The 24,951-nt window shown below is 37.9% G+C and overlaps 1 protein-coding gene and 1 long non-coding RNA gene across 4 annotated transcripts in view; one reads left to right on the forward strand and one right to left on the reverse strand.

The window, feature by feature from the left end:
• The window catches only part of osbpl1a (oxysterol binding protein-like 1A), a 29,411-nt gene that overhangs the window by 2,151 nt on the left and 2,309 nt on the right, over positions 1-24,951 (reverse strand). For 2 of the 3 annotated variants that reach the window (XM_042005899.1, XM_042005898.1), the window contains exons 2-24: positions 24,108-24,237; positions 23,945-24,030; positions 23,795-23,869; positions 23,535-23,646; positions 23,299-23,384; positions 19,778-19,922; positions 19,121-19,188; positions 18,968-19,012; positions 16,530-16,603; positions 16,272-16,335; positions 16,069-16,170; positions 14,452-14,577; positions 14,293-14,374; positions 13,143-13,249; positions 7,922-8,084; positions 5,658-5,844; positions 5,044-5,119; positions 3,469-3,603; positions 3,227-3,324; positions 2,717-2,899; positions 2,440-2,547; positions 1,640-1,729; positions 116-242 (exon numbers count right to left, since the gene is read on the reverse strand). In XM_042005899.1, coding sequence (XP_041861833.1) covers positions 116-242; positions 1,640-1,729; positions 2,440-2,547; positions 2,717-2,899; positions 3,227-3,324; positions 3,469-3,603; positions 5,044-5,119; positions 5,658-5,844; positions 7,922-8,084; positions 13,143-13,249; positions 14,293-14,374; positions 14,452-14,577; positions 16,069-16,170; positions 16,272-16,335; positions 16,530-16,603; positions 18,968-19,012; positions 19,121-19,188; positions 19,778-19,922; positions 23,299-23,384; positions 23,535-23,646; positions 23,795-23,869; positions 23,945-24,030; positions 24,108-24,231 — 2,463 coding nt within the window. In that variant the 5' untranslated portion in view covers positions 24,232-24,237. Of the gene's footprint in view, positions 1-115; positions 243-1,639; positions 1,730-2,439; positions 2,548-2,716; positions 2,900-3,226; positions 3,325-3,468; positions 3,604-5,043; positions 5,120-5,657; positions 5,845-7,921; positions 8,085-13,142; positions 13,250-14,292; positions 14,375-14,451; positions 14,578-16,068; positions 16,171-16,271; positions 16,336-16,529; positions 16,604-18,967; positions 19,013-19,120; positions 19,189-19,777; positions 19,923-23,298; positions 23,385-23,534; positions 23,647-23,794; positions 23,870-23,944; positions 24,031-24,107; positions 24,238-24,951 lie in introns of those variants that run through there. The other variant, XM_042005900.1, reaches the window with a different exon arrangement.
• Positions 4,347-12,301, forward strand: LOC121652840. Its single transcript, XR_006012693.1, has 3 exons — positions 4,347-4,361; positions 11,323-11,326; positions 12,163-12,301. It is a non-coding gene; the product is annotated as an uncharacterized LOC121652840 (long non-coding RNA).

Genomic DNA, 24,951 nt, shown 5'->3' on the forward strand with positions numbered 1-24,951 from the left:
TGCAAAGTGTGGATGTTTGGCAAGATTCACTATTATTATCTCATTACCACTCTGCCACCTTTTCAATAAATTACATTATTCACACAATTTGTCACCTGTAGTGAGTAATTCATACCGCTTTACTTGCTTTCTTCTCCTCGGCCGCTTTTTTGTCATTTTTCTTGTGGGCCTCAAAGGCAGCCGGATCTACAACATATAGGCACTCGGTCCACTTCCCATAGAGCGCGCACAGCTTCTTTTTGCTGCGTACACACACAAAATGTCCTCAGGCACAAATGCTAGTGATGACTTTAGTCAGCGTTAGAGCTTCCAGAGATAAAGATCTTTTTGTGAACAAAGCTTCAAGAATCAATGTGGGTGCTTTTATGTGTGCAGCATTTCTGGAAATGTCAAAGTGATTATCCATGTTTAAAAAAAAAAAGAAAAAAAAAGAAAAATAAAACTTTTCCTTCTGTGTAACTTTTGTATGTTGTGTGTCTGCCCATGTGGCGTATATTTAGCCTTGCTCTTGTGGTTGTGTCCACTCATTCATGTTGAGTCACTGGCTGTGTTGGTGCCCTCCTCTATGATTGAACCATCTGCTCCTCTTTGTTCGTGCACTTTTCTGTTTGTGTATTTTGGCTTTTATTTTGCACCAGTACACGCACCCCACAAGAGCCATTCACTGCTGTAAAGCCTTAAAAAGTGTGTTAACAGCTCCTCTGCCAAGCACGGGTAAGTGTCGACAGAGAACTGTTTTAGTTTTGATTTGTTTATTTATATGACAGCAGATTACACACACACACACGCACACACACACACAAAAAGTTAAACTTTGAGAGGTGGAGATCCAGTCTTTAAAACACTGTGTTTCTCATGATTGCTTCTTCATGATGTAAGTTTTGATTTGAAATTCAAGCTTAAATTGCTTTAATCTGTTAAGCTTTAGCCAGATTTTCTGAAAAACACCCCTAAAAAGACAAAGCAAGTAAGGAATTTCTCCACAATGACAAGATTCGTATTTATGTTCTTGGTGTTTAAGTACATTTAAGGACCTCAGAGACTACATTCCCATTGTTTAAATATAGTGTCTGTTACTAACCCTGAATAAATGATAAAAACAAAGTAGAAATGTGAAATTTTTATCATCGTCATCCATATTTATACCTCCTATTAACAATAATTCCATGAATGCAGATGGCACTGATTATCTTCGGCAGCCAAAATCATTTCTAAACATTAGTGTTTGCACTAAAATATACTTTCAGCTTTAGTTTGTAAAAATTAGGATAAAAAAAACTGAGCATCAGTGAAAAATGAACTCCAATGTGCTGTTTTAACAGTAGGCGATCAGGCTTTAAGGGTTAAGCAACTCAGTGAATCATATCTGCTCTAAAATATTAACAAATGGATGAATAAATATTTTGACACTGAATGTTATTCCATCTAATACAGGGGAACTAGTTATCCCCCTCTCCGAATTCACATCATTCCAGCAAATGCTGCAATATGATAAATGTATTCAGAGTGATCAATACGCCTGTGTGTGGTGTGAATCTGAAATAAAACTTTAATCCAGGATAAAACTGATGATTTTTTCTTTCCAGCCACGTAGTCTGTTCACAGATTCACTTTAAAAGGCTTTCTGCTGGTGCTTTACCTTTTATCTAGTATGTAACCTTCAACTTTGTGCAGCTCTTTTCCAAAAAGTCCACACGGTTTGAAATTCAGAAAACACTTTTCACCAGTTCTGTGGAAAAAGGAAGAAAAAGAAAACTTCATAAACTATCCTTTCACTTTAAGCTGGCTGAATCACAGGAAACTTCCTCATTCACGCTGTCCTTTTTCCAACTCAGTGATCAAATTTTTCTAAATATATCAGCTGTTTCAGGCTTGAACCACATGTCAGATATTCATATATTTAATCCATGAGATCAGTAGCAGAGTTTAAAAATACCCCAAAAAATGGAAGGCAAAGAAATAAAAAGATTTTTTTTATGGTGTTAAATATGGGCGTGTTAATGGAAGATGTCAGTCATGGTTCAAACCCATGATAAATATCCATGGTATTTTTATTTATTTGTTTTTCATTTTCGGATTAACTTGCTATTAATTGTGAAACTTAATCTCAAAATAGAAAAAGCTCTTATGAGACTTCCCGTGAAAACTAATGACAGTGATTCATATTTAATATTGAAGACGATGCCTCTCTCCACAACACAGACTATCAAATATGCATCACAGCTCCTCACTTTGTTGTCTCTGATTTGATTTTAATGTGATCTGGCATAATGAAAAATAATTAATTCACTTCTTTAAGACAAGAAGCTGTTTTCCATTTGATCATGACAATCCAGGTACATACAATAACAACAAGTACTATGTTTCACTGTATATCATGGATTTGAAATTTTATTTAATTCAATAAATATTTAGCTGTAGACTGTTTTGTCCTTTTACCTGTGGTTGATCAATTCCACATTTCCATACTGCTCAATCCACAGCTGACCTACAATGATGTTGTGAACACAACATGTAGGATTTGTCCATGTGTAAGCTTCGTTGTGTCTGCAGGAAAAAATAATTAATTAGGGAGAATGTTGTGAAGGTTCAGGGATAAAATGAGATAACATCTGCAGATCATTCATACAGAAAACATATTGAAGTGCAGCTCAGCGAGGTGATATATGACCTTACAAAAAACAGTCCCTAATTTTTTTTTCTTTTAGGTGCTTACTTGGGCAGCTCCAGTGTTATGATGCCTTTTGGCTCAGCTTCCACGCTCTTTCCCCAGAACTTAAGTTTGGGGTAGATGGATCCATGAAACACAAAGTCTTGCTTCAGGCCTTCAGCATGGAAGGCGCTGACTGGAGGGTGGTGGCTCACCTGCTCCGATATGAGCTTGAACCCGAGATCCTCTCTGGGGGAAAGAATAAAAGAAAAATAAATAAGTAAGTAAATTAATAAATGCACAGATAAATATACACATTTCATGTTTTTAATTTAAGGGCACTTAAGATAAAGATTTATGTACAAAAGAGCTCAGTCCTGGCCAGAACTAAGACCCTATGCAGTACCCTCAAGCTCCAGATTTATTTGGGTTTGTAAATATTCTAATGACTTTGAAGCAATGGGTGTGAATACAAGACCAACATTAAGTCATATTTGCAAATGTTTTGATGCTTTAAATCTTAAAATGTCCCAAAGTTTCTACAATTTGTATTGAACAATGTATAATCCCACTCACCTGACCAGTTCATATGTTTCTCCAAGCAGTGGGTTGAAGGGTTTACCTGTCCGCTCCCACTGGGAAGCCACAGCAGATACTGCAAATGCAGCCACACACTGCCAGTGGTTGAAAGGAAAACACACACACACCCACACACACACACACACACACACACCCACACATCGAATCAAACACACTAAACTTTGATGGGGCCATTTCAGTGATTTTTAAATAACACACAATATCACAATGCATTCTACCTTCATCCTCTCAATTGAATCTGTGGAAGAATTGGCTTGGTGGATGAGGTACATGTGCTCCATGTATTCTGTCAGACGCTGCAAAAAGCTGAGTGGCTCATTGAAAATAACTGGCATTGTAATCTTAGAGAGCTCCTAAAAGAGACACAAGAAAGAGAAATGAGGAACATGGTTTTAGAACAATAACAAAAACAGAGTCCCTTTGCAAAGAAATATTCATGCTTACTGATGAAAAGCTCAACAACAAAAGTTATTTATGGGTGAATATGCACTTATAAGCATTTTGCTCTGGATGAAATATTTATATACTAAAACCTCTGGTAGCCAAAGAAAAGTAAATATAATCTTTAAGTACAAGATTAATAGGATTTTTTTTCTTTGTTCTTTTCTACATGCCATGTCAGGATTATGATGCCTAATCTAGAAGATTAGGCACAAGTAGTAATATTACACACATACAAACATTGCATTGTTTTTCCAGAAAGTCCACACCCATTGTACAGGCTCTGTGAGGTACATTCTGAGCTAAATGCTAATGCTAGCATGGCAGAATGGTTCATATTATCAGCATTTGTATATTTGCAATTTAATCCCTGTAGTAAATTCATGGACTTAACACTGACATACTACATACTGTTGATACCTAAACTGATATAGAGAATATTTTAGCAAAGAGAGAGCTGATTTATAAATGAAGCTAGTTATGGCGCAGTTAGTATTGATTTAGTGCATGACACACGCTAATGCAGGTCCAAATAGAATCTTTACCTGTTCTATTTTGTCTTTATTTTGTCAGCTAACCCCCCGTAGTAGTTAGCCCAGTAGCTAGCCCAAAAGCTAACTACTGGGCTAACTACACTTTTGCTACAGCATTCCTTTGTAATATTTTAATTGTGTTTTCAATATTTTCAGTTAATGAATTGTTATAAAACTATTAATAAATCGTTCATGTTGTTTCAGGATGGTGTAATTAAGTAGTTTGCACTCACAAACTAGTCAATTCAAAAGACCATTTCACAACAAAGGCATCCTTTATAGTTCAATTATAATCCAATTAAAACAAATCCATTATATGATCCACATTAGTCCAATTTAATGGAGTTGATAAAAGCCAGTTTATATATTATTGTCTCACTAATGAAACCAGCAGATTGCATCGAATCTTCACTTTCATTTAATCCTCCATCCTGAGCATGAACAGGGCTGCTGACGACGATGGAAAGAAAAAACACTCCCTTTTAACAGGAAGGGAAATGCTGCAGCAGAACTAGACTCAGGAACGGCAGACATTTGCCTTCCGGTTCGGGGTCGAGAAGACAGGACAGATCTCAGGCTGACAACTGCCATTTATTTAGCTGGTATTTGGATATAAATAAAAATTGTAGACAAGATTAATCTTTGGATTTTATGGCAAGAGATATTTTTCCTAGTGAATGTCAGTGTCATAGCTGCATTAGAGGAAAAGTGAGATCATCAGATCATTAGGATTCTTCGTCTTATCATACATCAAAAGAGATAAGTAAATGCCACTTGTATGACAAGAACAATAAAATAACATTAGAATATCATTCTCACCATTCCAATGCAGTTCTTCAGGATACTCCAGATGCTGAAGTCATTTCTTGAAAACATCGGCGCAGGTAAGCTCGACCTGAAATACACAATTATATGTCCTCTGTAAAGGGCATCTAATCAATTAGTTTGTGTAAGTGCTCTAAAAACTAAAAATATTATAATGAAGTTTATAAGCCAATTACTAATAACAAAGTTAAGGTGATATCATGTAAGCCATACTCTGAAGCTCCTGAGGGATCAGCAAACATGGGATCACACTGTTAACTGATTGATGCATTACACTGTGACCTTATCAATATTTAACAGGGCCGACACAGAGCTCAGCCCCGTTAATGCAACCCTTTCCTGAGCCTTTACCAGCCTGGCCCTCACCTTAAATTATTAACACAATGAAATAGAAAGACCGAACAGAAGACAGGAAGAAAAAAAAACAAAAAAAAAAACAAAACTCTTAAAGAACTGAACTCTTAGCGCAGTTTGAAATATCTACAAAAACAGCTAATTTGGAAAGACAAGGCTCTCTGCTGACTTAGTTAATCTCTAAACCAGAGATAAAAGGCACAGGAGGTGAGCGGCCAATTTAGGAAACTGTGGTAGCTTATTACACTGCTGACCTATGCTTTGTTATCCCATTGGGTTGAGTCTCATCCCCGTCTCCATGGTGATCCTCCTGCAACATGCTGGTGGTGGGGCTGCTGCAAGTGCTGCTTAGCATGACAGAGCCTTCGTCCTCCTCGTCCTCCTCAAAGGAATGGCTGGCCACGGTCTCAAAGCCGCTCAGTGAGAGCTCTGAGTCTGATTCTGACAGAAATGAACGCAAGGAGATCAATCAGTATGTTTGTGAGATTTTTGTTTTTCGAGGAGGTTGATAACATGAGCTGTTGAAAAGTCAATGAAGATATACCTCACAGTCTGATAGAAAAGCCAGCGCTGATGTAAATTTATAGAAAATTGTCAGTTGTCATATGTTGTCTGTGGATACTGAGCTTTAGGTAGCAAAACAGTTTTATTTAAATACCTTTTCCTCTCAAAAGGTGAATATATGCCTATAAGATATTTAACTTAAAAAATATATCATTTGCAATCATTTTGTGTACAAATACTGACAATAAAGGCAAGTTTCTTTTGATTACAGAATATGACTAACTTAAATCTCCTATAAGTTCCATAAAGCACTTTTACAAATTACTCCTGCACCTGAGTCATGGACAGCCCAATTTACAGGATGATTAATGTGGCAAGTCCTTTTCAGCCAGCACTTCAGCTATTTATGCAAACAAATAAACAATTAAAAGTAATTTCACAAGAGTCCAACTTTTGATTTCTATAACAGATTGTTAAGCATTTGTCAATGAGTTTACTTTTTAGTGCAAAATGTTAAATTTAGGACAAATCATTGTTATTCTTCTTCTGTACAGACAATTTGTTTTCATTTAAGCTATAATAATAATAATAATAATAATTAAACACCTATGGTCACATAATATTACAAATGCTGTGACTCCTGTCTGTAAAGGATCGGTTTTAGTACAGGTCAGATAGGAACACTTAAGTATACAATTACAACCCATCAATTATTAATAACTAACGATTTACTGTCACAAAAATAATTTAAATTATTTCTTATTTTTGGTTCATTTTATGACAATATTGGTTTTAGAATAGATTACATAAATACTTAAATAATCTCCAAAGAAAAAAGTATAGTAAACATTGTTGCACTGTAATGAATTATTGAGTTAAAAATTCATTATACGATTATATGAATATTCAATGTAAAGAGACATTATATAAGGTTACTGCTGTGGACAGACGTGATATCCTATACTGGTCCTTACTGTAGCATAGCTGAAGAAGCCTCTGACTGAAGACACTATTGTTTATTTACAATGCTGAATAGCTGATGAGTTGTGTTTTTTGTTATGTTTAGTAGCTTTTGCAACATTATTCTTGCACAATCAGCTCTAGAGGCTACAGACTAGTCCCAGCACAATCATGCAAGTATTTAGCACCTTTGACCACCACCTTTCTGCTGCTAATCCTACAAATCGCCTTCTCCAAATCTGCTCTACTTCATGTGTAACTTGAAACCCCAAAAGTTCCCATACCAATACTGTTTTCGTTCTTTTGAGTTAGCATGGAAGTCTGTCCCATTAATGTTATAAAATACCCATCGAGATTCAGTAGGTTAAAAAACAAAAGGTTGAGCACATTGGGATAAACAGTTGGCGTTAACCTAAGGCAGAAGAAGAAATCACAGATGGTGGAAAATCTTAGTGAAAGTAACAAATGAATAGTGAACAAAAAGGATTCTTATGATCATGCAAAGCCATGCCAGTAATCTCAAATAAATTTGGTCAGGCAATTATATGGTGTTATAAACAGGCCTTGACAATGAGCAATGAAAATTAAATGATTAAGTGCGATAAATCAACTTAATTTCTTTCTCTGCTTCATCAGTTTTGAAAATCGACATGCTCTACAAGAATAAATATAAATCCCTCGTGCAAATCTAAATTATCGTTTCATTTTACTCAGCTGTAATGCAGCCATGCTCACTTCCTCCCATTTATAAAACTTGTCATATAAGGTGTCAAATATGTGAAATTAAACATTACAGTAAACCACAACAAGTGCAACTATTTCAATTTTGTAGCCACTTTTAAAAAATCATGGGAGCATCTGCCGGATGCATAATTTTGACACAACCAGGCAACACTTGAGGCTCAAGGAGCAGCAAACATACCAAAGGCATTCACTGGCAGGAAAAAGTATTCCAGTGTCCTACAGGTGAATGAAAGAGTAGCGAGCGTGAACAGGGAGCTTGTCACAGAATCTCCTCAACGTCCTGAGTGTGTTTGATAACTTGTCAACTCACCAGACACAGCGTCGTGGAACTCATCCTCACTGAGGGCACTCCGCGGTGAAGATCCCTCGAAGACGGATTGCTCAAGTTCGTGGTGCTCTGTGGCGAGAGTCTGCAGCGCTTCAGAGAGGATCTTATTCTTCTCTACCTCCTGCTCCAATTTCAGACTGCGCACCTGAGCTCGTCGCACACACACAAACAAACACACACACACGCATGCACACACACACATGCAGACAAAAGAGAACAGACTAATCACTTACAGAAAGACAAACCAACATTAATTCTGTCCTGTGTGTTCAGTAACCACAAAGATGTGCAAGTGTTCAGGAGGCAACACCAAATTATATTCCACCTCTCATTTAAAACAGAAAACAAAATGTGTGTGACTGTCAGATGGGCTGTGATGGCAGAAGGTCTGTAAATAAACAGCATGTTGACTGACTGATCCTCCCTTCTACTCTATCCCCTCATTATCAGACACACAGAGAGAGACAGAGATGGAGCTGAGAGGGACGAGCCATGTTTTTTTCTGTAATAGAGGACAGCTGCTTTGACGTTGCAGTTTCAAATGGCTTGTCGGAGAACATGATTCCCGCAGAGGAGATCAAATGACGGGTAATGGACTCTGAATTAACCATTAGCTAAACCTGCCTTTAATACAAAATATTAGTGTTAATAATAGGAGCTTAATTTAGAGCTGTACCTTTTTCTAAAAGATCTCATTTCAGTGTGTTAATCCAGCTGGACGTAACTGACAAGGTAGTCAGAAACATAATGACTGATAGCAGATTATAGTCGGGATTATAAGAGTGACAAGCTGGGAAGATGGTGGAACTGCTGCATAAAGACACTGCAGATCACTTGCCATCACTCCACAAACAGGAACTTCATAGAAGAAATCCTGGCAGCAAACCGCTGTAGTGTAGCACTAAAAAGCTGAGCTGCAGGGGCTGGAAGTGATTCAGTATCATTTCTTTGAGGGTGGGATTGAACGCAGGCATTGCTGCTTCATTCAGACTAAAAACCATCATATGCAAAGTGAGCCGCACAGTACATTTTAGAATTCCTCCCATTGAAACAGGCCTATTCATGGTGAGCTCTGAGATCCTGTGAGCCTTTTGTTGTGTGTGCTGCTGCTGCAAATCACAGTTCAAAAGGCTGCACAGCTGAGCGACGAAAGCTCGGCCCAGGTTTAAACACTGAAAGATGGACTAGCTGTTGAACCCAGAAAGTGCAGTTTTTGGCCAAGATTCCAGAAGAATTCAAACTGTCTTGTTTGAGAGGTGATGCTGAGTTAGAAAGAATAAGGTAGTTAATATAAACACAAATGCATGGAGTTATTTTTAATAAATCAGGCTGTGGCACTAATCAGTTTTCTCCATCTTCATGTTTTTTGCAGAAAATGGAAAGACAGCAGACAGTTATAATGTTATGCAATAAAAGACTGAGCCTATGCATTATCACGTAGGGGTGAATATGCCTGGATTTATATATCCAAACAGCTCAAGTGTGCATTTATCACAGCAGTGCATTGAAAGCAAAAGCAATGTACATCAGTCTGCTCAATCAGATGTGTCAACATTGACTAATTTTCATTCTGGTTTAAATCTGGTTCAGATAATGCTGTGAATTATCTCCAACTGTAACAAGCAACAATACAAAGTAAAAACTGAAAAAGTTCTCAGATCTTCAGTGCTGTCAACACCTTGTTGTGGTCAAACTTTACAGTGTGCAAAGCAAAGGAAATTCTTATCCAGATGGAAATCAGATAAATCCTTTCATATATATAACGTACATTATATGTATCACCAGTTTTAATTCAGCTCAAGCTTACAGATTTAATCTCATTCTAGTTGTCAGTGAATTATCTATTTGTTCCTAACTCCATTTTCCCCAGGTGAGTCTGGTCATATCTGCGCTAACATCTGTATCTCAACCTTGGGTTCTCTACCAGAGGTTTGGGAGCTGGGGGCTTTGCACACCTGCACAGCTTCTTAGCTGTTCCCAGGACTGCACTCTTCTGGACTGAGATGTATGATGTTTCTCCAGATATCTATTAGAGCCATTTCTGCAGTGTGGGGGACATGGCCCCCAGTGCTCCAATGACCGCAGACACTACTGTGCAGGGGCATTTCTGTACAGAGTTTGCAAGTTAAACCCGTGCATTGCAAGCAAGTTCTCTGACTTCCTCCCACCATCCAAAGACATGCATTTTAAGTTAATTGGTCACTCTAAACTCTCCCTAGGAGTGGGTATGAGTGGTTGTTTGTCTCTCTGTGTTAGCCCTGCAATAGACTGGTAACCTGTCCAGGGTGTATCCTGTCTCATGGGCACAGATAACCTGTAATGTAAAAGCAACATTAAGTACAAGTGATGGAAAATGTCACTGTGGGAAAATATAATTTTGCCTATTGCCAGAGATTTCTCGCGAGCTGGACACCCTATTCTCTGGGCCTATCTGCCAATTATTTTCAGAATTTGAAAGAACTGTCAGTCATCATTGGAGAATTTAGTCTGTCCTAGTGAATGGCTGTAACTTAATTTTTTATCATTTCAGCACAAACTCCAGAAAACAACAGCCATGTCCCTGAAAAATGGGTTTGCTATGTCACAGCAAATGCCATAAACACATTCTTTGTGGATCTTTTATTCCACTCCCTGAAACAACAAAGCCCACCTAATCAAAATCTGTGAGAAAACTTGCTATTTTAAGCATCTACCGTGGTTGTTAGCCTGAGAGTTATTTAGCTTCTTGAAGTGAGGGGGGATTTTAAAAAACGTGACATCCAGAGAGCAGAATGCGGAGAATGCAGCACAGCGTAAAAGGCCATCAGCAGGATTATGGCAACAGTTGGCATTTGGTGAGCCTGACAGCATATAAATGAGGAATATTACACTTTCAGCAATGTTAGCAATGTGAGTTCAGGAATTGCAAATACAGGTCTTTGATGCAAAGTGAAATGTATCACCAAAAACTTCTGTCTGTAACGTCCCCCTTTAATAACAGTATCAACTTCAGTTTGCTTCAATACAACACATCTTTAAAAAAGTGAATTTCTTTGAGGTTCAGCATTACCATTTGTATTGCTAACATGCTAATAAACAGAACTTTTCAAGCTAAACCTGCTAGTTAGCACTGCACTTGGGACTCTGTTCTCTCAAAGCAGCAGAGTTATCTATAATGCAGCCTAACAGATCTGCAAGAGAGGATGTTAAATCTGCACAATTTGTTTAACTTGGCATTTTATCACATCTGATTATCCTGAGAAATCTACTATCAAAATATCAATTTCACAATTTAACATTTTAAATATGCTGTGATGGAGGATCGCAAATGTGGTCTGGCCTCACTGAGTGCTGATTGTCTGCAGACAACAGCTGAGTCTCAGTGCTGCTGGGCTCGGGGCCAGTGTAGTGAACTGGCTTCAACACTGTTTGTCTCTGGGCCACTAATGTAATTTCACAACATCCTGCCTTCAGCTATCAACTAAATAAAAATGAGTGTAAAAGGAACTCATAACTTAACAAACATCTAACAGCCACCCACACCACCTCCACAACTTAACACCAGATTTTTTATTTTTTATTTTTTTTGTAATGAATCAAGATGTTCAGTGTTACAAAATTGATGCTCAAGTTTGAGCTCTATTAGAGGTGATATCTGCTTTGTGGGGGATGGATTCAATGCACTAAATCCTACCATTATAATCAAATCTCTTGAATCACACACAATAACATCCTTGTTACAGCTTTTAATGTCTGAGTTAACGTCATAAGGTGCAAACTGTGTCAGCACATTCTCATGAAGCATAGTTTTTCTTACATTCCAGTCTGAAGAAAAATAGCCCAACATAACTAAAGGTCACAACCAACAAGGATCTTTATGATTACAGCATTCATAGTTTAACTTTCAATTCTCCCAAACCACAAAACATTTTCCTTAGTTCTTTCTCTACAGGGATTTTTAAACAAACACTCATCATTTTCTTTACAAAAAAATGTTGTTGCTACATAATTCACAGATACTAAAAGAAACTGGATCGCTTAAGATGTCACAGAGAACCAATTAATCTACTCCAGAATCAAATGTGTTCAGATTTAGTCACATAATCATTTTTATGTGAGTAAACCTACACTTACTGGTCACTTTATTAGTTGTACTTTGGCAGTACTTTGTTGGACACCCTTTTACATTCAGAACTGCCTTAATTCTTGGTGTCATAGATTCAACGAGGTGTTGGAAATTAGAGATTTTGCTCCATTTGACATGATGGCATAGCACAGTTATGTGACAGCTATGATGAGAATCTGATATCTGGTGAATGTGAAGACCACTAGAGTATAGTGAACTCATTGTCATGTTCAAGAAAGCAGCTTGATTTGCTGGAAGTAGCCATCAGAAGATGCTACAAGGTGGTCTTAAAGGGACGGACATGTCATCAACAATACTCAGCTAGTTAAACTATGAGAAGTTGGTACTAAGGGGCCCAAAGTGTGCCGTGAAAATATCTCCCACACCATTACACCACCACTAACCTGAACCATTAATACAAGTCAGGATGGATCTATGCTTTTATCTTGTTTATGCCACATTCTGAGCCTAGTATCTGAATGTGGAGCTGAAATGGAGACTCATCAGACCAGGAGATGGTCTTCTGCTGCTGTAGCCCATCTGCTTCAAGGCTGGACATGTAGTGTCTTCAGAGATGCTATTCTGCATTCAGAACTGGTTCCACTGGTTAGAACCAGTGCTTATTTAACTTCCTGTTGCGTTTCTATTATCTCTCTCTTCTGTCCTCTGACATAAAGAAGACGTCTTGGTCGAGACACTGCATATTGTCTCTTCTTCAGACCATTCTCTGTAAACTCTTGAGATAGTTGCGTGTAAAAAATCCCAGTAGATCAGCAGTTTGATAAATACTCAGACCAACAACCATGCCACGTTCAAAGTCAGTTAAATCCTGTCTTTTCCTCATTCCGATGCTCAGTTTGAACGTCATCAAGACATCTTGACCATGTCTACATGACTGAATACATGTAGTTGCTGCCATGTGATTGGCTGATAACATATTTGTGTTTTCAAGCAGTTGAACGAGTGTACCTCATAAAGTGGCCAGTAAGTGTTCATTAAATCCAGTTCATAAAAACTTACAATGCTGTTTGTCATTTGTAAAAAAAAAACTAAATATGACACATTGCAGCCATTGGAAATTCAGATGAACACACTTACCCCTTCTTGCTTGGAGAAGAGGCTGAGACATAAACTAAGACTGGAGGTGGTCTCACTGGACAGCTCACAGATTTCTTGCATTTTTTGCAGTACACCTGATGGAAATCCTGAGGGGATGAAATGTAAATATGAATAAAATTAAATGAATCGCAAAACAAGAGACACATTTCAAGTCCAAGTTTTTTTTTTTTCCTGTTCTCAGAAAAGCCACAAACAAACTGCATACACAATTAAAATCCCCAATGACATCAACAGAAGGTACAGTCTTAATTATTTAAAAAAAATTCCTCAACACTAATTCTGTTACAGTGCTTGCAGTTTTAATCATTATGTTTTCTTTTCCCCACTTGAACAGTTAAATGCAGATTAGGGAAAAATTAAAGGAAAAATCAGAATAAATGAGTGCAGAAACACAAGAAATGAAGAGGTTTTCATATCAGCGCACTCCATGGTACTCTGTCTTTAGTCTATGATGAATTACTTCTCTCCTGATGAATCGACACTGACCCTATCCATAGGGCATGAGAGGCCACTGAATAGTTTAATCAGTTTGATGAGCATGAAAATGTTATAAATTACATGCTATGGCCTGTAATTGCCAGTATGTGGTCACCACATCTCAGTCTAGTTCAAAACCTCGCGGTGATTTTGGCCTGACATGTTAGACTTTATTATTTTCCACCATTAATAAAGCAGGAAAATAATGAATATATATGTTTTAAATATATATCTCCAGGAGAGTTGAACAAACTAGTAAAATTGGGGTCAGGGTATTCTCAAACCCTTTTTTTCTCCTTTCTGTACATGATAGACCAACGCTGAGCAAATATATGTTGGCCTTCCCTTTAATGTATCACCAAATTGTATGCAATGCTGTAGAACAGGGCTACTCAGTTTGGTCCTACGAGGGCAGCAATCCAGCAGGTTTTCCATGTATCCCTGCACCAACACACCTGAGTCAAATTAATGAGTCATTGTGTAGAACCTGATTGGCTGTTAGAGCTACCTAATTTGACTCAGGTGTGTTGGTGCAGGGATACATGGAAAACCTGCTGGATTGCGGCCCTCGTAGGACCGAATTGAGTAGCCCTGCTGTAGAGGAAGAAAAAAAAAGAACAAATTTAGATGGTAGTATAATAACAGGTTTTACGTTCTGACAGCCCATCATTTTTCAGCATGGACAAGAAAGCCGCCACCTCCTTCTCTAGCTTCTTCTGGCTGACCTCTGCTGCCTGGTGAATCAGAGAGACATGAGAAGAATGCAGATGAACAAAGCATAGAATTCATCTATTTATTTTTATACAGCCACCTGTAGTGAGTCCGTTAGCTCCCCGAGTGACATCACTTTTTCCTCTTCCTCCTCTTCACTTCCTTGCTCTTGGGAGCAGTAATGTGTGCTATAAGCTGAATGCTCTTCCATCGCATCAAGCCAAGCCTAGAAAAAAAAAAAAAAGATACAAAAAAATAAATAAAAATGACAGTTAAACTGATTTTTCATTGTGGCACTCCAAATGTGCAATATCAGCAGTTGGAGAGTTTTTAAAACTTTTCTGAGAAAACATTTTACAAGAAAGTCAGAGAACCAAATCAACTCCACACCTGTGCATGTTCAGTGTATTATACCATTATTACTAATAACAAATAGCTTAAACTAGGGTGATCATATTTGAGTTACGGAAAAACACTTTAAGATAAATTCTGATCAAGTGTCTTTCTGTCTGGTGTTTCAAAATCAAAAAGTTGGGCCAAACCGGCTTCTTCCAGAACAGACAATGGCACTGTTGAGAAAAGCCTGTTTGGTTCTCTAGCTGAGTATGTCTTGGGTCCTACACAGTCAAAGGGTTTGTTATGCTCATTTCCCTCTCTGTATATTTACTGTGGTACTCCACTGGAGTAGCTTTGCACGATTCACGATTAGCAAAACCCTTTACAAACAAAACCCTGTTTGTTTGTGGCCCCTCAGGTCATCCTATGAAGCCTGCTGCTGTTTGTCAGAACCCTGTCACAGGCAGCACCTAGTGATTGTTAGCTTTACTGCTATGCTATGAACAATACACAACCATGTAGGAATTCTGTGACTAGCAGATAAAAACTTTGTAAATCCTTAAAATTGGCAAAACTGGTACAAACTAATAACTAATGTAAAAATGTTCCATGAACCAGGACATAACAAAATGTGTCAGTTTAAATAACCAATATTTATTAGTAAGAAGTTAGCATGCTAGCTGATCATGAAAAGATCTTACTAGCACTGCGTATATAGAGTTGGGAGCCAAAAAAAAGAAGCCAGAATATTCTGGAAATGGGTTGGCAAAGAAAGTAAAGAAAGAGCCAGATGCTAATGGGATCGACATCAAACCATGACAGAGACTTTTTTTTTCCAGTTTTGAGGTCTTAATGTCAGCATTACTGTTGTTACCAGAACTTTTAACTAGACATTACAGTACAGCGAGGACTGTACATTTTACTTTAAATGAAGCTATAAGATTTTGTGTTAAATTCCCATATATTACCAGTCAAGTCCCTACAAAGGGTACGGCCACTGCTGGAAATTAAAAAAATGCAGTTTTTCATGTCCACATTGGCTGAATTTTTAGGCTTGAACGTGTAGTGGTAACTCTAAGTACTGCCACAGTGGAAAAGTGTTGGTTTGCTTCAAAGCAACTGGTTCCATCGTTCCTAAACTGAACTTGTTTTCTGTCAGAACCAGTGGCCAGTGTTATAAAAGTGGACACTTTAAGACATCAGGGAATGCCTTAGCTAAGATAATTGCTTAACTTTTCTCAAATTCATTGGAAATTTAAAATGTCTAATGTGTCAAAGTAGGTCAGAAAATAACTGAGGGATGTTAATAAGCAGTTTCCCTGATGGGATTAAGTTTACTGTACCTGACGTTGGCAACAGTAAGAGGAGAAATTAATCTTACTTTTCTTGTTGCTTCTGGCTCAGTTTTAGGTGATACTTTGAAGTGATGCACGCTGTCATCAAAGCACTTGAGGGTAAAAAAGCAGTTATCCTTGGCTCTTATCTGGAAATAGGAAAATAGATACTCCCTTGTGCTAAATTCACACACAAAGGCAGATTCAACACAGTCTAAAAAGAAAGTAGAATTCTTAAAAGCTGGCTTACCAAGCAGTGAGCATTTGTGAGGGACTTACAGCCTTGTCTTCTCACATTGGCAGTGGCATCTGACCTTTATGACAGAGAAGGAGAGTTCTTTTCTTATGGATATGAAAGATGAAAGATTATCAGTACAGCATACATTCTATTTCTATTTTTAACACATTTATCTATCACCTCCAAGGCCTCTCTATCTGGTGCCTGAGATCTTTTCACATGCCTGATTCAAGGCATGCAGCCAAGGTGAGAGGTGAGAGGTGCACCTACTGTTTGGAGTACCAGGATAAGACTCCGTCCTGAAGGACGACCCAGTAGGAGCGCCAGCCAAAAAATCTAGAACTCTGTAAGGTGGGACATAAGAGATGAATTAGCAGTCAGATTTACAGTCATTTCTAACACATGACTAACACAAGAGGTAGTATTTCATGCTTCATTGAAAAACATGCTGCAAAAGCTAAACAGACATTTACATGCAAAAAAACACAAACCACATAGCAGCAGCTTCTGGGTTTGATTTTCTAACTTATTAGTGCCGGCTACTGAACACAAACTCTGTTTTGTAACGTTTTTTTTGTACAAAAATCAGAAGTTGCCGTCATTGACTGTTAAATAGCACCCTCATAAACAACGTGGAGATAATTACATCTGGACGTATTTTGAGAACCATATATGATGTTATTGATGCAACAAAACAGGGTTGTACTGACTGTAAAAGACATGCCACCCTGTGCAATGATAAACAAATAAAAAATGCTTTAGTAAATATTTGATTGTGACACATCTACTCGTTATGTGTTCTGGTTTGCTATTAGTAATGATCCCTCAGAGAGTTATTATGTGGCTCTGCAGTTTCCTTTAGCTTTACAGAGCATTTTAGAATCTTTGAGCTTATTAATTTAGTTTTCTGTCCTTTTTTAAGAGGAAAACTCAAAAAAGCTTTATACCCAAGCTGCTTGGCAGCCAACAACAGATTCATAGCTAGCTGTAAATGTGGTAGAGAGTACGTTGCTAAAGAGACAGACCATAAAGGCCTAAAACTAAAAAGGAGTGATGTGTTTTGTTTTGAAGTACAAGTAGATGGAAGCAGACAAAGAAAGAGGTTTAGTCCTGGACCCCAGGAACAACACTGGATTTTGTGACAATTTGATATATTGCAACTGGCTCAATATAAATCTCGCAGCAAAAAGGTCCCTGGTTTGAACCTCGGCTGGGGCCTTTCTGTGTGGAGTTTACATGTTCTCCCCAGGCCGGGTACTCCGGCTTCCTCCCACAGTCCAAAAACATGCATTCATTTCAAACTCTCCCAAGGAGTAAGTGTGAGGGTGAATAGTTGCTTGCCCCTGCATTGTTCTGGTGACCGGTCCAGGGTTTACCCTGCCTCTTGCCGTATAGTAGCTAAGATAGGCTCCAGCCCCCCCACAACCCTAAACTGGAATAAGAGGGAATAAGCCACTGAATTGGTGGATTTAAATATAACTACAAAGGAAATTATTGTCAATGTCTGTTGGCAAATTATATTCAGAAAATACCAAAGAAAAATGTAGAATTCGGTGGCGACCACACACTCAAAAAGTTGGGAGATATGTTAATAATCAGTGAGTTAGACCACCCTTCATTAGTTTTAAATTAATTGGGAATTTTGGATGTGTACTGCAGTTTTTGTTTTCTAGAGGAATCTGTGTCCATTCTTGCTGAATAAAAGATTAAAACAGCTGCAAAGCCCATGGTTATTGTTTTCAGATTTCTTTCTTTATGATGTGTAATACATTTTTAATAAGAGGATCTAGACAGCAGACAGGCCACTCAAGCCCTGATGTTTTTTTCTTATTTTTGTCACGTAGGACCCAACAATCCTTTATTACTAAAAGCAGCTGAAACTTGTTTTTGTCTTTCTGTCCATATGAGATGAGCTTGTGAGGTGTTTGTTTCTACAGACTTCATATATGGCTTCCAGTCACAATAGTTTGTATATACTGTCACAGTAGTATGCAGTTTTTCTCATGCAGTGCCACCTGAGGACTTGTGGAAAGTCATCCACATCCAACAGCTGTTTCCCCAGACTTCCTGAATCTCTTCAGTTTATTTGCTTATTGTAAAACAACCAGTTTTTCTGGCATTTCTTGTTCTTGTTTTTGTTGCATTATGGAAAACTTTAAAACTTTTTATGATTTGGAATATACATTCATCACCTGTTGCATTTCCTCCATAAGCAATCAATGAACAAGGGAAGATTATTGGCATAACAAACACTGCAAAGTAATCTTTTTTACTCATACCTACTGAGTATTTCTAACAAATCAATTAAATGGCAGAAAGCAAATTGATTTCTTTCTTTTATGTCGCTAACGGGAAATCTGCTCGCTCAGCCAGACATCGTGTCTGATGGGCATGCTTCCTGCTGGCTCAGGTGACGTTAATCCACATGCTATACGAGCTAAAAATAGCACAAGCATGCAGAATTAAGTCATGGGAAAAAAACAAGAAGTAATTTTAAACATGCAACCCGGCATGTTCTTTAATCAGAACTGAGGACCAAATTTTTAACCATATCCATTTGTCCATGCAATATTATCACTATAATTGTATTTATGTTCACTGGAACAAAAAGCTGTCCTAGATAATGCAAGGACGCTTTAAGTTTTTACTGTGGTTATACATTGCAAACAGGTCTAAACACAAATAAAGAAAACATCCCCAGATTCTACCTTCCAAAGGAGCCCTTCATACTTCTTGACACGACGGGTCAAACCCTGCAGGGTAGAGAGATGAGAAAGGTAAGAGAAAAAAAAAAAGAACAAAACAAATCAAAGAACAAATCAAAATAACCTAAGGAAGCCGACCATTTGTTGAACACTTACTCGATGAAGGTTGCCTTCCAGAAACTGCTTCATTGCTGTATCATTGGCTAGGTCAAACACTGTCTGGCCTGTGAGTTACAGACACACAAGTCAAGTGCAGCTTTAACACAACAGAGCAGATCCAAATGGAGGGTGGGAAATACTCCCTGATGGAACTATTAGTGAAAGCAGTTATAAAAATCAGTGTATCATATCAGCCTCTAATGGATTCACAGCTGTAACATTATTTGCATTGATGATTCAGCTTGAATGACAGAAACCGACTGGTGTTGGGAAAAATAATTACAGTTTCAAGCTTTCCTGGAGAAATGAAACTGCATGCCAAAGCAGTTGCTATTTTTGTCACAGCGAAAGGCCTGAGACATACCTCGTGAAATGAAACTGTCACTGACAACATGAATTAACATTTTTGGATATGAGGAAAAATTGGGAAAGATGTCCTATGATGTAGTGTTCTATTTTTTTCAGAATCAGAGTGTGAGTGACATTGTGGTTTTGTGATTCATTTTAATAAATTTAAAGCTTTGGCTTAACAGACATGACTTATCATAGGGTCCAGCCATAGCTGAATAGCTACAAACCCACAAAACAAACAAAAAACCAGTATTGAATATAACCATTCATTCGTGGCTGCCTGCTTTGGTGGATGCCCCTCACCATTTTTGTTCTTTGAATTGGGGTTGGCTCCACTTTTGAGCAGCTTCAGGGCGCACTGCCTCTGGCCTCGATAGGCAGCACAATGCAGCGGAGTGTTACCCAGCAGATCTGTGCAGTTGATATCTGGAGGCTTCTTCCTGCTGAGCTACAGCAACGCACACAGAACAGAAACAGATGTGATCTCTGGGCCTGTGTGACCTGCAGTTTTTTTTATTAATCAGTAAACAGATTATGCTTGTTGTTTTACTTTCCCACATACTGATCAAGAGATTGAACATGGTAAGCTACCACTTCCTTGACACTTGTGCAACTCTTGAAGATGTTTCACCTTTTATCCTGAGTTCTAACAAGTTGGTGGGGAATTTTCAGATCATATGTTATTATGATACCATTATCACAAGTAGACTTTTACCAGGAACCTCACCAGGAGTGTCTGAGAAACTTAGAAGGATCTGCCCCAAAACACGTCATCCCTAAACCCAGCCCTTTAGACAAAAGCTGGTGCATACAAAGGACAAAATGCTCAAAGAAAATCTGGGTGGCATCGCATATGCAGGTCAGTAAGGAGGGGACAGATCTTCATATGGGAAACACAACGCTTAGAATTTATAAACGCATGGCACAATAGAGGAGAGTCAGCTCTTCAGGCCAAGACTCAGCAGTCCACCTACGTCTTAAAGATAAATGACTCTCTTTTGAGGAACTCTGCACTGATAAGACAGTTTGAGAGAGGAGTCAAGGAAGGCAAACATATTCAACTGAACACAGGAGGTGGCATCAGGTATCACCTTCCCACCACCTATAATGCAGCTCTGACTATTTTCCACCGTTTCATATCCAATCACACCTGAAGTATGTGACCAAATCATTTTTGGTCAGGCAGGTAAAGAACTTACAGGCGATAATGATTTAAATGGCTGGTCAAATAAGTAGGTTACACAAATGAGACCTTAAACCCTCCAAATGTGAATGGTCTTTCAGGAACATATAAGCAGAAACTCCACACCAATAAGCTACAACTGAAGAAACCTTTCAGATGAAAGGTTAAACATCTTCCTAACCTGGATCACTGAGAATCCACACCAGCACACACCATTAATTTTCAGCTGAATGCAGGGATGTGTATATCATGTAAAATATTTGCTTCTTTTTTATTTCATGTAAATAGTTTTAATAAAGACTTGAAATAAGTGTGGAGTTCAGTAAATAAACACATTTCTGTTGGAACTGGCTTCAGCTCAGTAACATAATTAGAGATGCAAAGAGTATTTTAGAGGCAGAAACAAGTTTTCATCAGTCTGTAAAAAATTATGTAAGCTAATATTAAACAAAGCTAAAACTTTTAACCTAACAAATATAAACAGTTTAAGGATTTTATCACTGGTGGAAGATAATGTGGCATACTGGGGAAACAAGCCTCATTGGTTATTCAAGCTGATTATAGCATAAGTGTCCTTGTTGCAGCATGTGGGTGTCAAATAAAGCTAATATGAGCAGCATATCAACCACTGTGAAAGAGAGTAGCTTTGATGTTTGGGCCCTCAGGAGCCACCGTATTAACAACAGATTTACATCAGCTGTGGAAATCACAGCAACATTTCTGTTGCTGCATAAAAAAATATGAGTTAAACCACTAACATGTAAATTCTTCTTGGTAAAAACTCAACATTCTTTACATATTTTGGAGAGTAACCTGTCCTCTTTGCATCACGCTGTCAACTAACTGTAAATTTATTCTTAACTTTTTGTTTTTATTATTTGGTTATCATTTGGGCTGTGTAACAGCTTGTGACATTATTTTTTTGTTCCCTCTGGACACCTTTGTGTGCAAAAACCAGCTATTTAATATTTTTTTCTCTTTTTCCGCCCATAAATAACTTGAACAATTTAGGACTCCCTCTAAACAACCAATTACTCATTTTCAGGATTTTTAACCCTTTAAATGTCAGTTTCTTTATCTGAATTATTCACCTTTTATTACAGAAAATACCCAAGACTAAATATCCATCCATTTTTTATACCACTCAATCCAATTCAGGGTTGAGGAGAAGCTGAAGCCTATCCCAGCAATTAACAGGCGAGAGCCAGGGTACACCCTGAACAGGTCGCCCGTCCATTGCAGGGCCAACGCAGAGACACAAACAACCACTCATGCTCACTCCACAGGAGAATTTAGAGTCACCAATGGAAGAACATGCATTGGTGGAACCTGTTTGAAACTCCCCACCTGAGGATCGAACCACCACACCACCGTGTAGCCCCCAAGACTAAATATTTTATACATAGTAAATACTAAAATAAAGTTCTTTCCACCAATGACCTGAAGGCAGTTACTGCAGTCTTCAAGTAAAGATTACTGTAACTGCCTGTTTTATGGTGTCACCCAGACTCTGTTATGTTTTTAATTTTTTTGTTTTAACAATTTTTTTTTTTGGGCCCTAGTTGCTTTTATTCAACAGTTGCTTGACAGGAAAGGTGGTCAGAGAGGGCAGGGAATGACATGCAGCAAAGGGTCCCAGGCCGGGACTCCAACCTGGGCCGGCTGCTCCGAGAAGCAGTAGCCTCTGTACATGCGGCGGCGTTTAGCTCAACGGATTGAGCAGCTGCTACCAGGGAGTATCTGACACTTCATAAAAAGATTCAATGCAATAAAATCCATTTTGCTGCTAATCTTAGGCATATCCAAGACTGATTACCCCCAAAGCCTCACCCACCTACTATTTATCATATGGAAAATAATCATCTTGGAGTCGTGCATTTACATTTTTTAAATAGATAATAAAATAATTCAAATAATTAAACTGGGATTTAAAGGGTTAAAATCCTGGAAGTGGTTGAGTAATTTGTAGTTTTGAGTACAAATTTTTTAAGTTTTAAGTCATTTACAGGTACAGTGTAACAGAAAAATGTAGTATACTGTATTATTAAAAACTGTGTTTCTATTTTTATCTAATCACCTTACTAAAATAACTTTTAATTTCTTTATTCTCTCAGAATTAACTTGGTTTCAATCTTCTTGCTGTGGGTCCACAAACATAGCACCATTTTTATAGATGTTAGATCAGAACCGTTTTGGATAAGTAACGGCTTAAAAAAGCACATGGAACATGTACACAGTTTTATCACACAGTGAAAACAGATGAAAACATTTTCATGTCTGGAAGGATTTTGGCCACTGGCAGCCACCGTCCATTTACAACTGTGTTTTTATGTAAACATTTGAAGTAACTTCAATGCATGTGGAAAAGGTGGCGTTACAACTCTCCCCAAGTTACAACCATACCTGGTCTCCCCTACCTACCTTTAAATGATTTATGAAAAAAAGAGAAAATATTGATGTATGGTAATTTTTATAGTAGTTGTTTTGTTCATGTACATTCTTGCCACAAAGGTGCCCAGAGTAGTAAATTTGAGGAAAACACAAGAGTTAAGCAAAATTTCCCTACAAAAAATGTAAAACTCAAGACTTTTGCTACACATCTTAGCAGGTATTGCAATATTTATCAAGATCTGACACTAACCAGCTTAGTTAGTGTTAAAAGGTCTCCTTCACGTGCAGCTTCTAAAAGTTTCTCCTCCAGTTTCCTCTCCTCTGTTCTCTCAGCCGCTGGCGTCCGCCACATAGTAGGATTCACAGGAGAAAAACACATGCACGACATTGCAATCTTGCATGAATGAACATTAAAACAGTCAACATGAGAACTGACAAAAAACATATTTCAATTGTAACTCTTAGATGACAATATGTCTCCCTCACCTTCCAACATGCTTCTGATCTCTGTATTCTGAGTGACATCTTTGGGAATCTGAGCTGTCCCATTGATGACAGTAGCACATGCATCATAGTGCAGCAGCAGCATGACAACCTCCTGCTCAATACGTGAGTGATTGTTTGACTGATTGAATATATGAATGAACTTGCATGCACAAATTTTACAGTCAACAAACATATGCAAAGAGTAAAAGGAAACAGAAAATCAGAATGGCCATTTCTGACACAAGTACAAAATTTTTTACCTTTCTTCCTGTGAAGGCAGCTTTGTGCAGCGGCGTATCTCCAATATTATTGGGCAAGTTCACGTTCGCCCCTGCCTACATGGTGTGACACCACATGTTACCTATGATACAACTAAAGAATTCCACCTTTTGTAAGAAAATAAACATTACCTTGAGCAGTTCTTCCACTACATCTTTGTGGCCAAAATAACAGGCCAAGTGAAGAGGCGTCCATCCCAGGTTAGACTTACTTTTACCTGACAAAACATCACGTAATAGGCTGCAGTATACCGAGGCACTGTAACTGATGCAACACTCATGTCTTATCACATACCTTTGCAGTTGATGTTGAGCTGCACCTCCTCTCTAATCTTGGACATGAGGAGTCTCTGCAGACCGGGAACATCTCCGTTCCGGGCGTATTGCAGGAACTGCTCCTCTGGTTCCAGCTCCTCCATGGACCCCTGTACAGCAAACCAACTGTAATCAAACAAATGTTTAAAGCAGTCTTCCAATAACTGGGGGTCCCAAGATAATTTCAGGGGGTCGCCAGATTATATATATAAAAAAACAACAACAACAAAAAAAAAAAAAAAAAAAAAAAAAAAAAAAAATATATATATATATATATATATATATATATATATATATATATATATATATATATATATATATGTATTTATCAAAAAATGTGGGATTTTATTAGTATTTTCAAAATTAACTCATAAATGTAAAAAGATTAATGTCTGAAATTGATGGGTTAATTTTTAATGGATTAATTCATAAACAACAAAGTTATTACTCGTGCACTATTAAAAATCTGAATTTGGCATTATCTCTGCGAGAGAAGCTGATTTTCAGCATATGGGTGCTTTGTCACAGCTGTTAACATAACCCAACAAAAATTAATTTAAATTTATCCTGGATGACCCACCTGATTTATCACACAATTAACCACTTAGTTGTCATGAGAAGGGGTCGCAGACACCCAACGTGGCTCAAAAGGTTTAGGAACCACTGGTTTCAAAGAAGAACTACCAATGGAAACTAAACATCTAGTGGAAATTTATGTATATTACAATCCAGCCTCCAAATGCAAGCAAAAAAAAAAAAAAAAAGACACTAGCATCACATCATGCTTAAAAGCTGTCACCACTTTCACCAATCATCTGATAAAT

The sequence above is a fragment of the Melanotaenia boesemani genome, chromosome 14 (genome assembly GCF_017639745.1).
Source record: "Melanotaenia boesemani isolate fMelBoe1 chromosome 14, fMelBoe1.pri, whole genome shotgun sequence".
NCBI classification, from domain to species: domain Eukaryota; kingdom Metazoa; phylum Chordata; class Actinopteri; order Atheriniformes; family Melanotaeniidae; genus Melanotaenia; species Melanotaenia boesemani.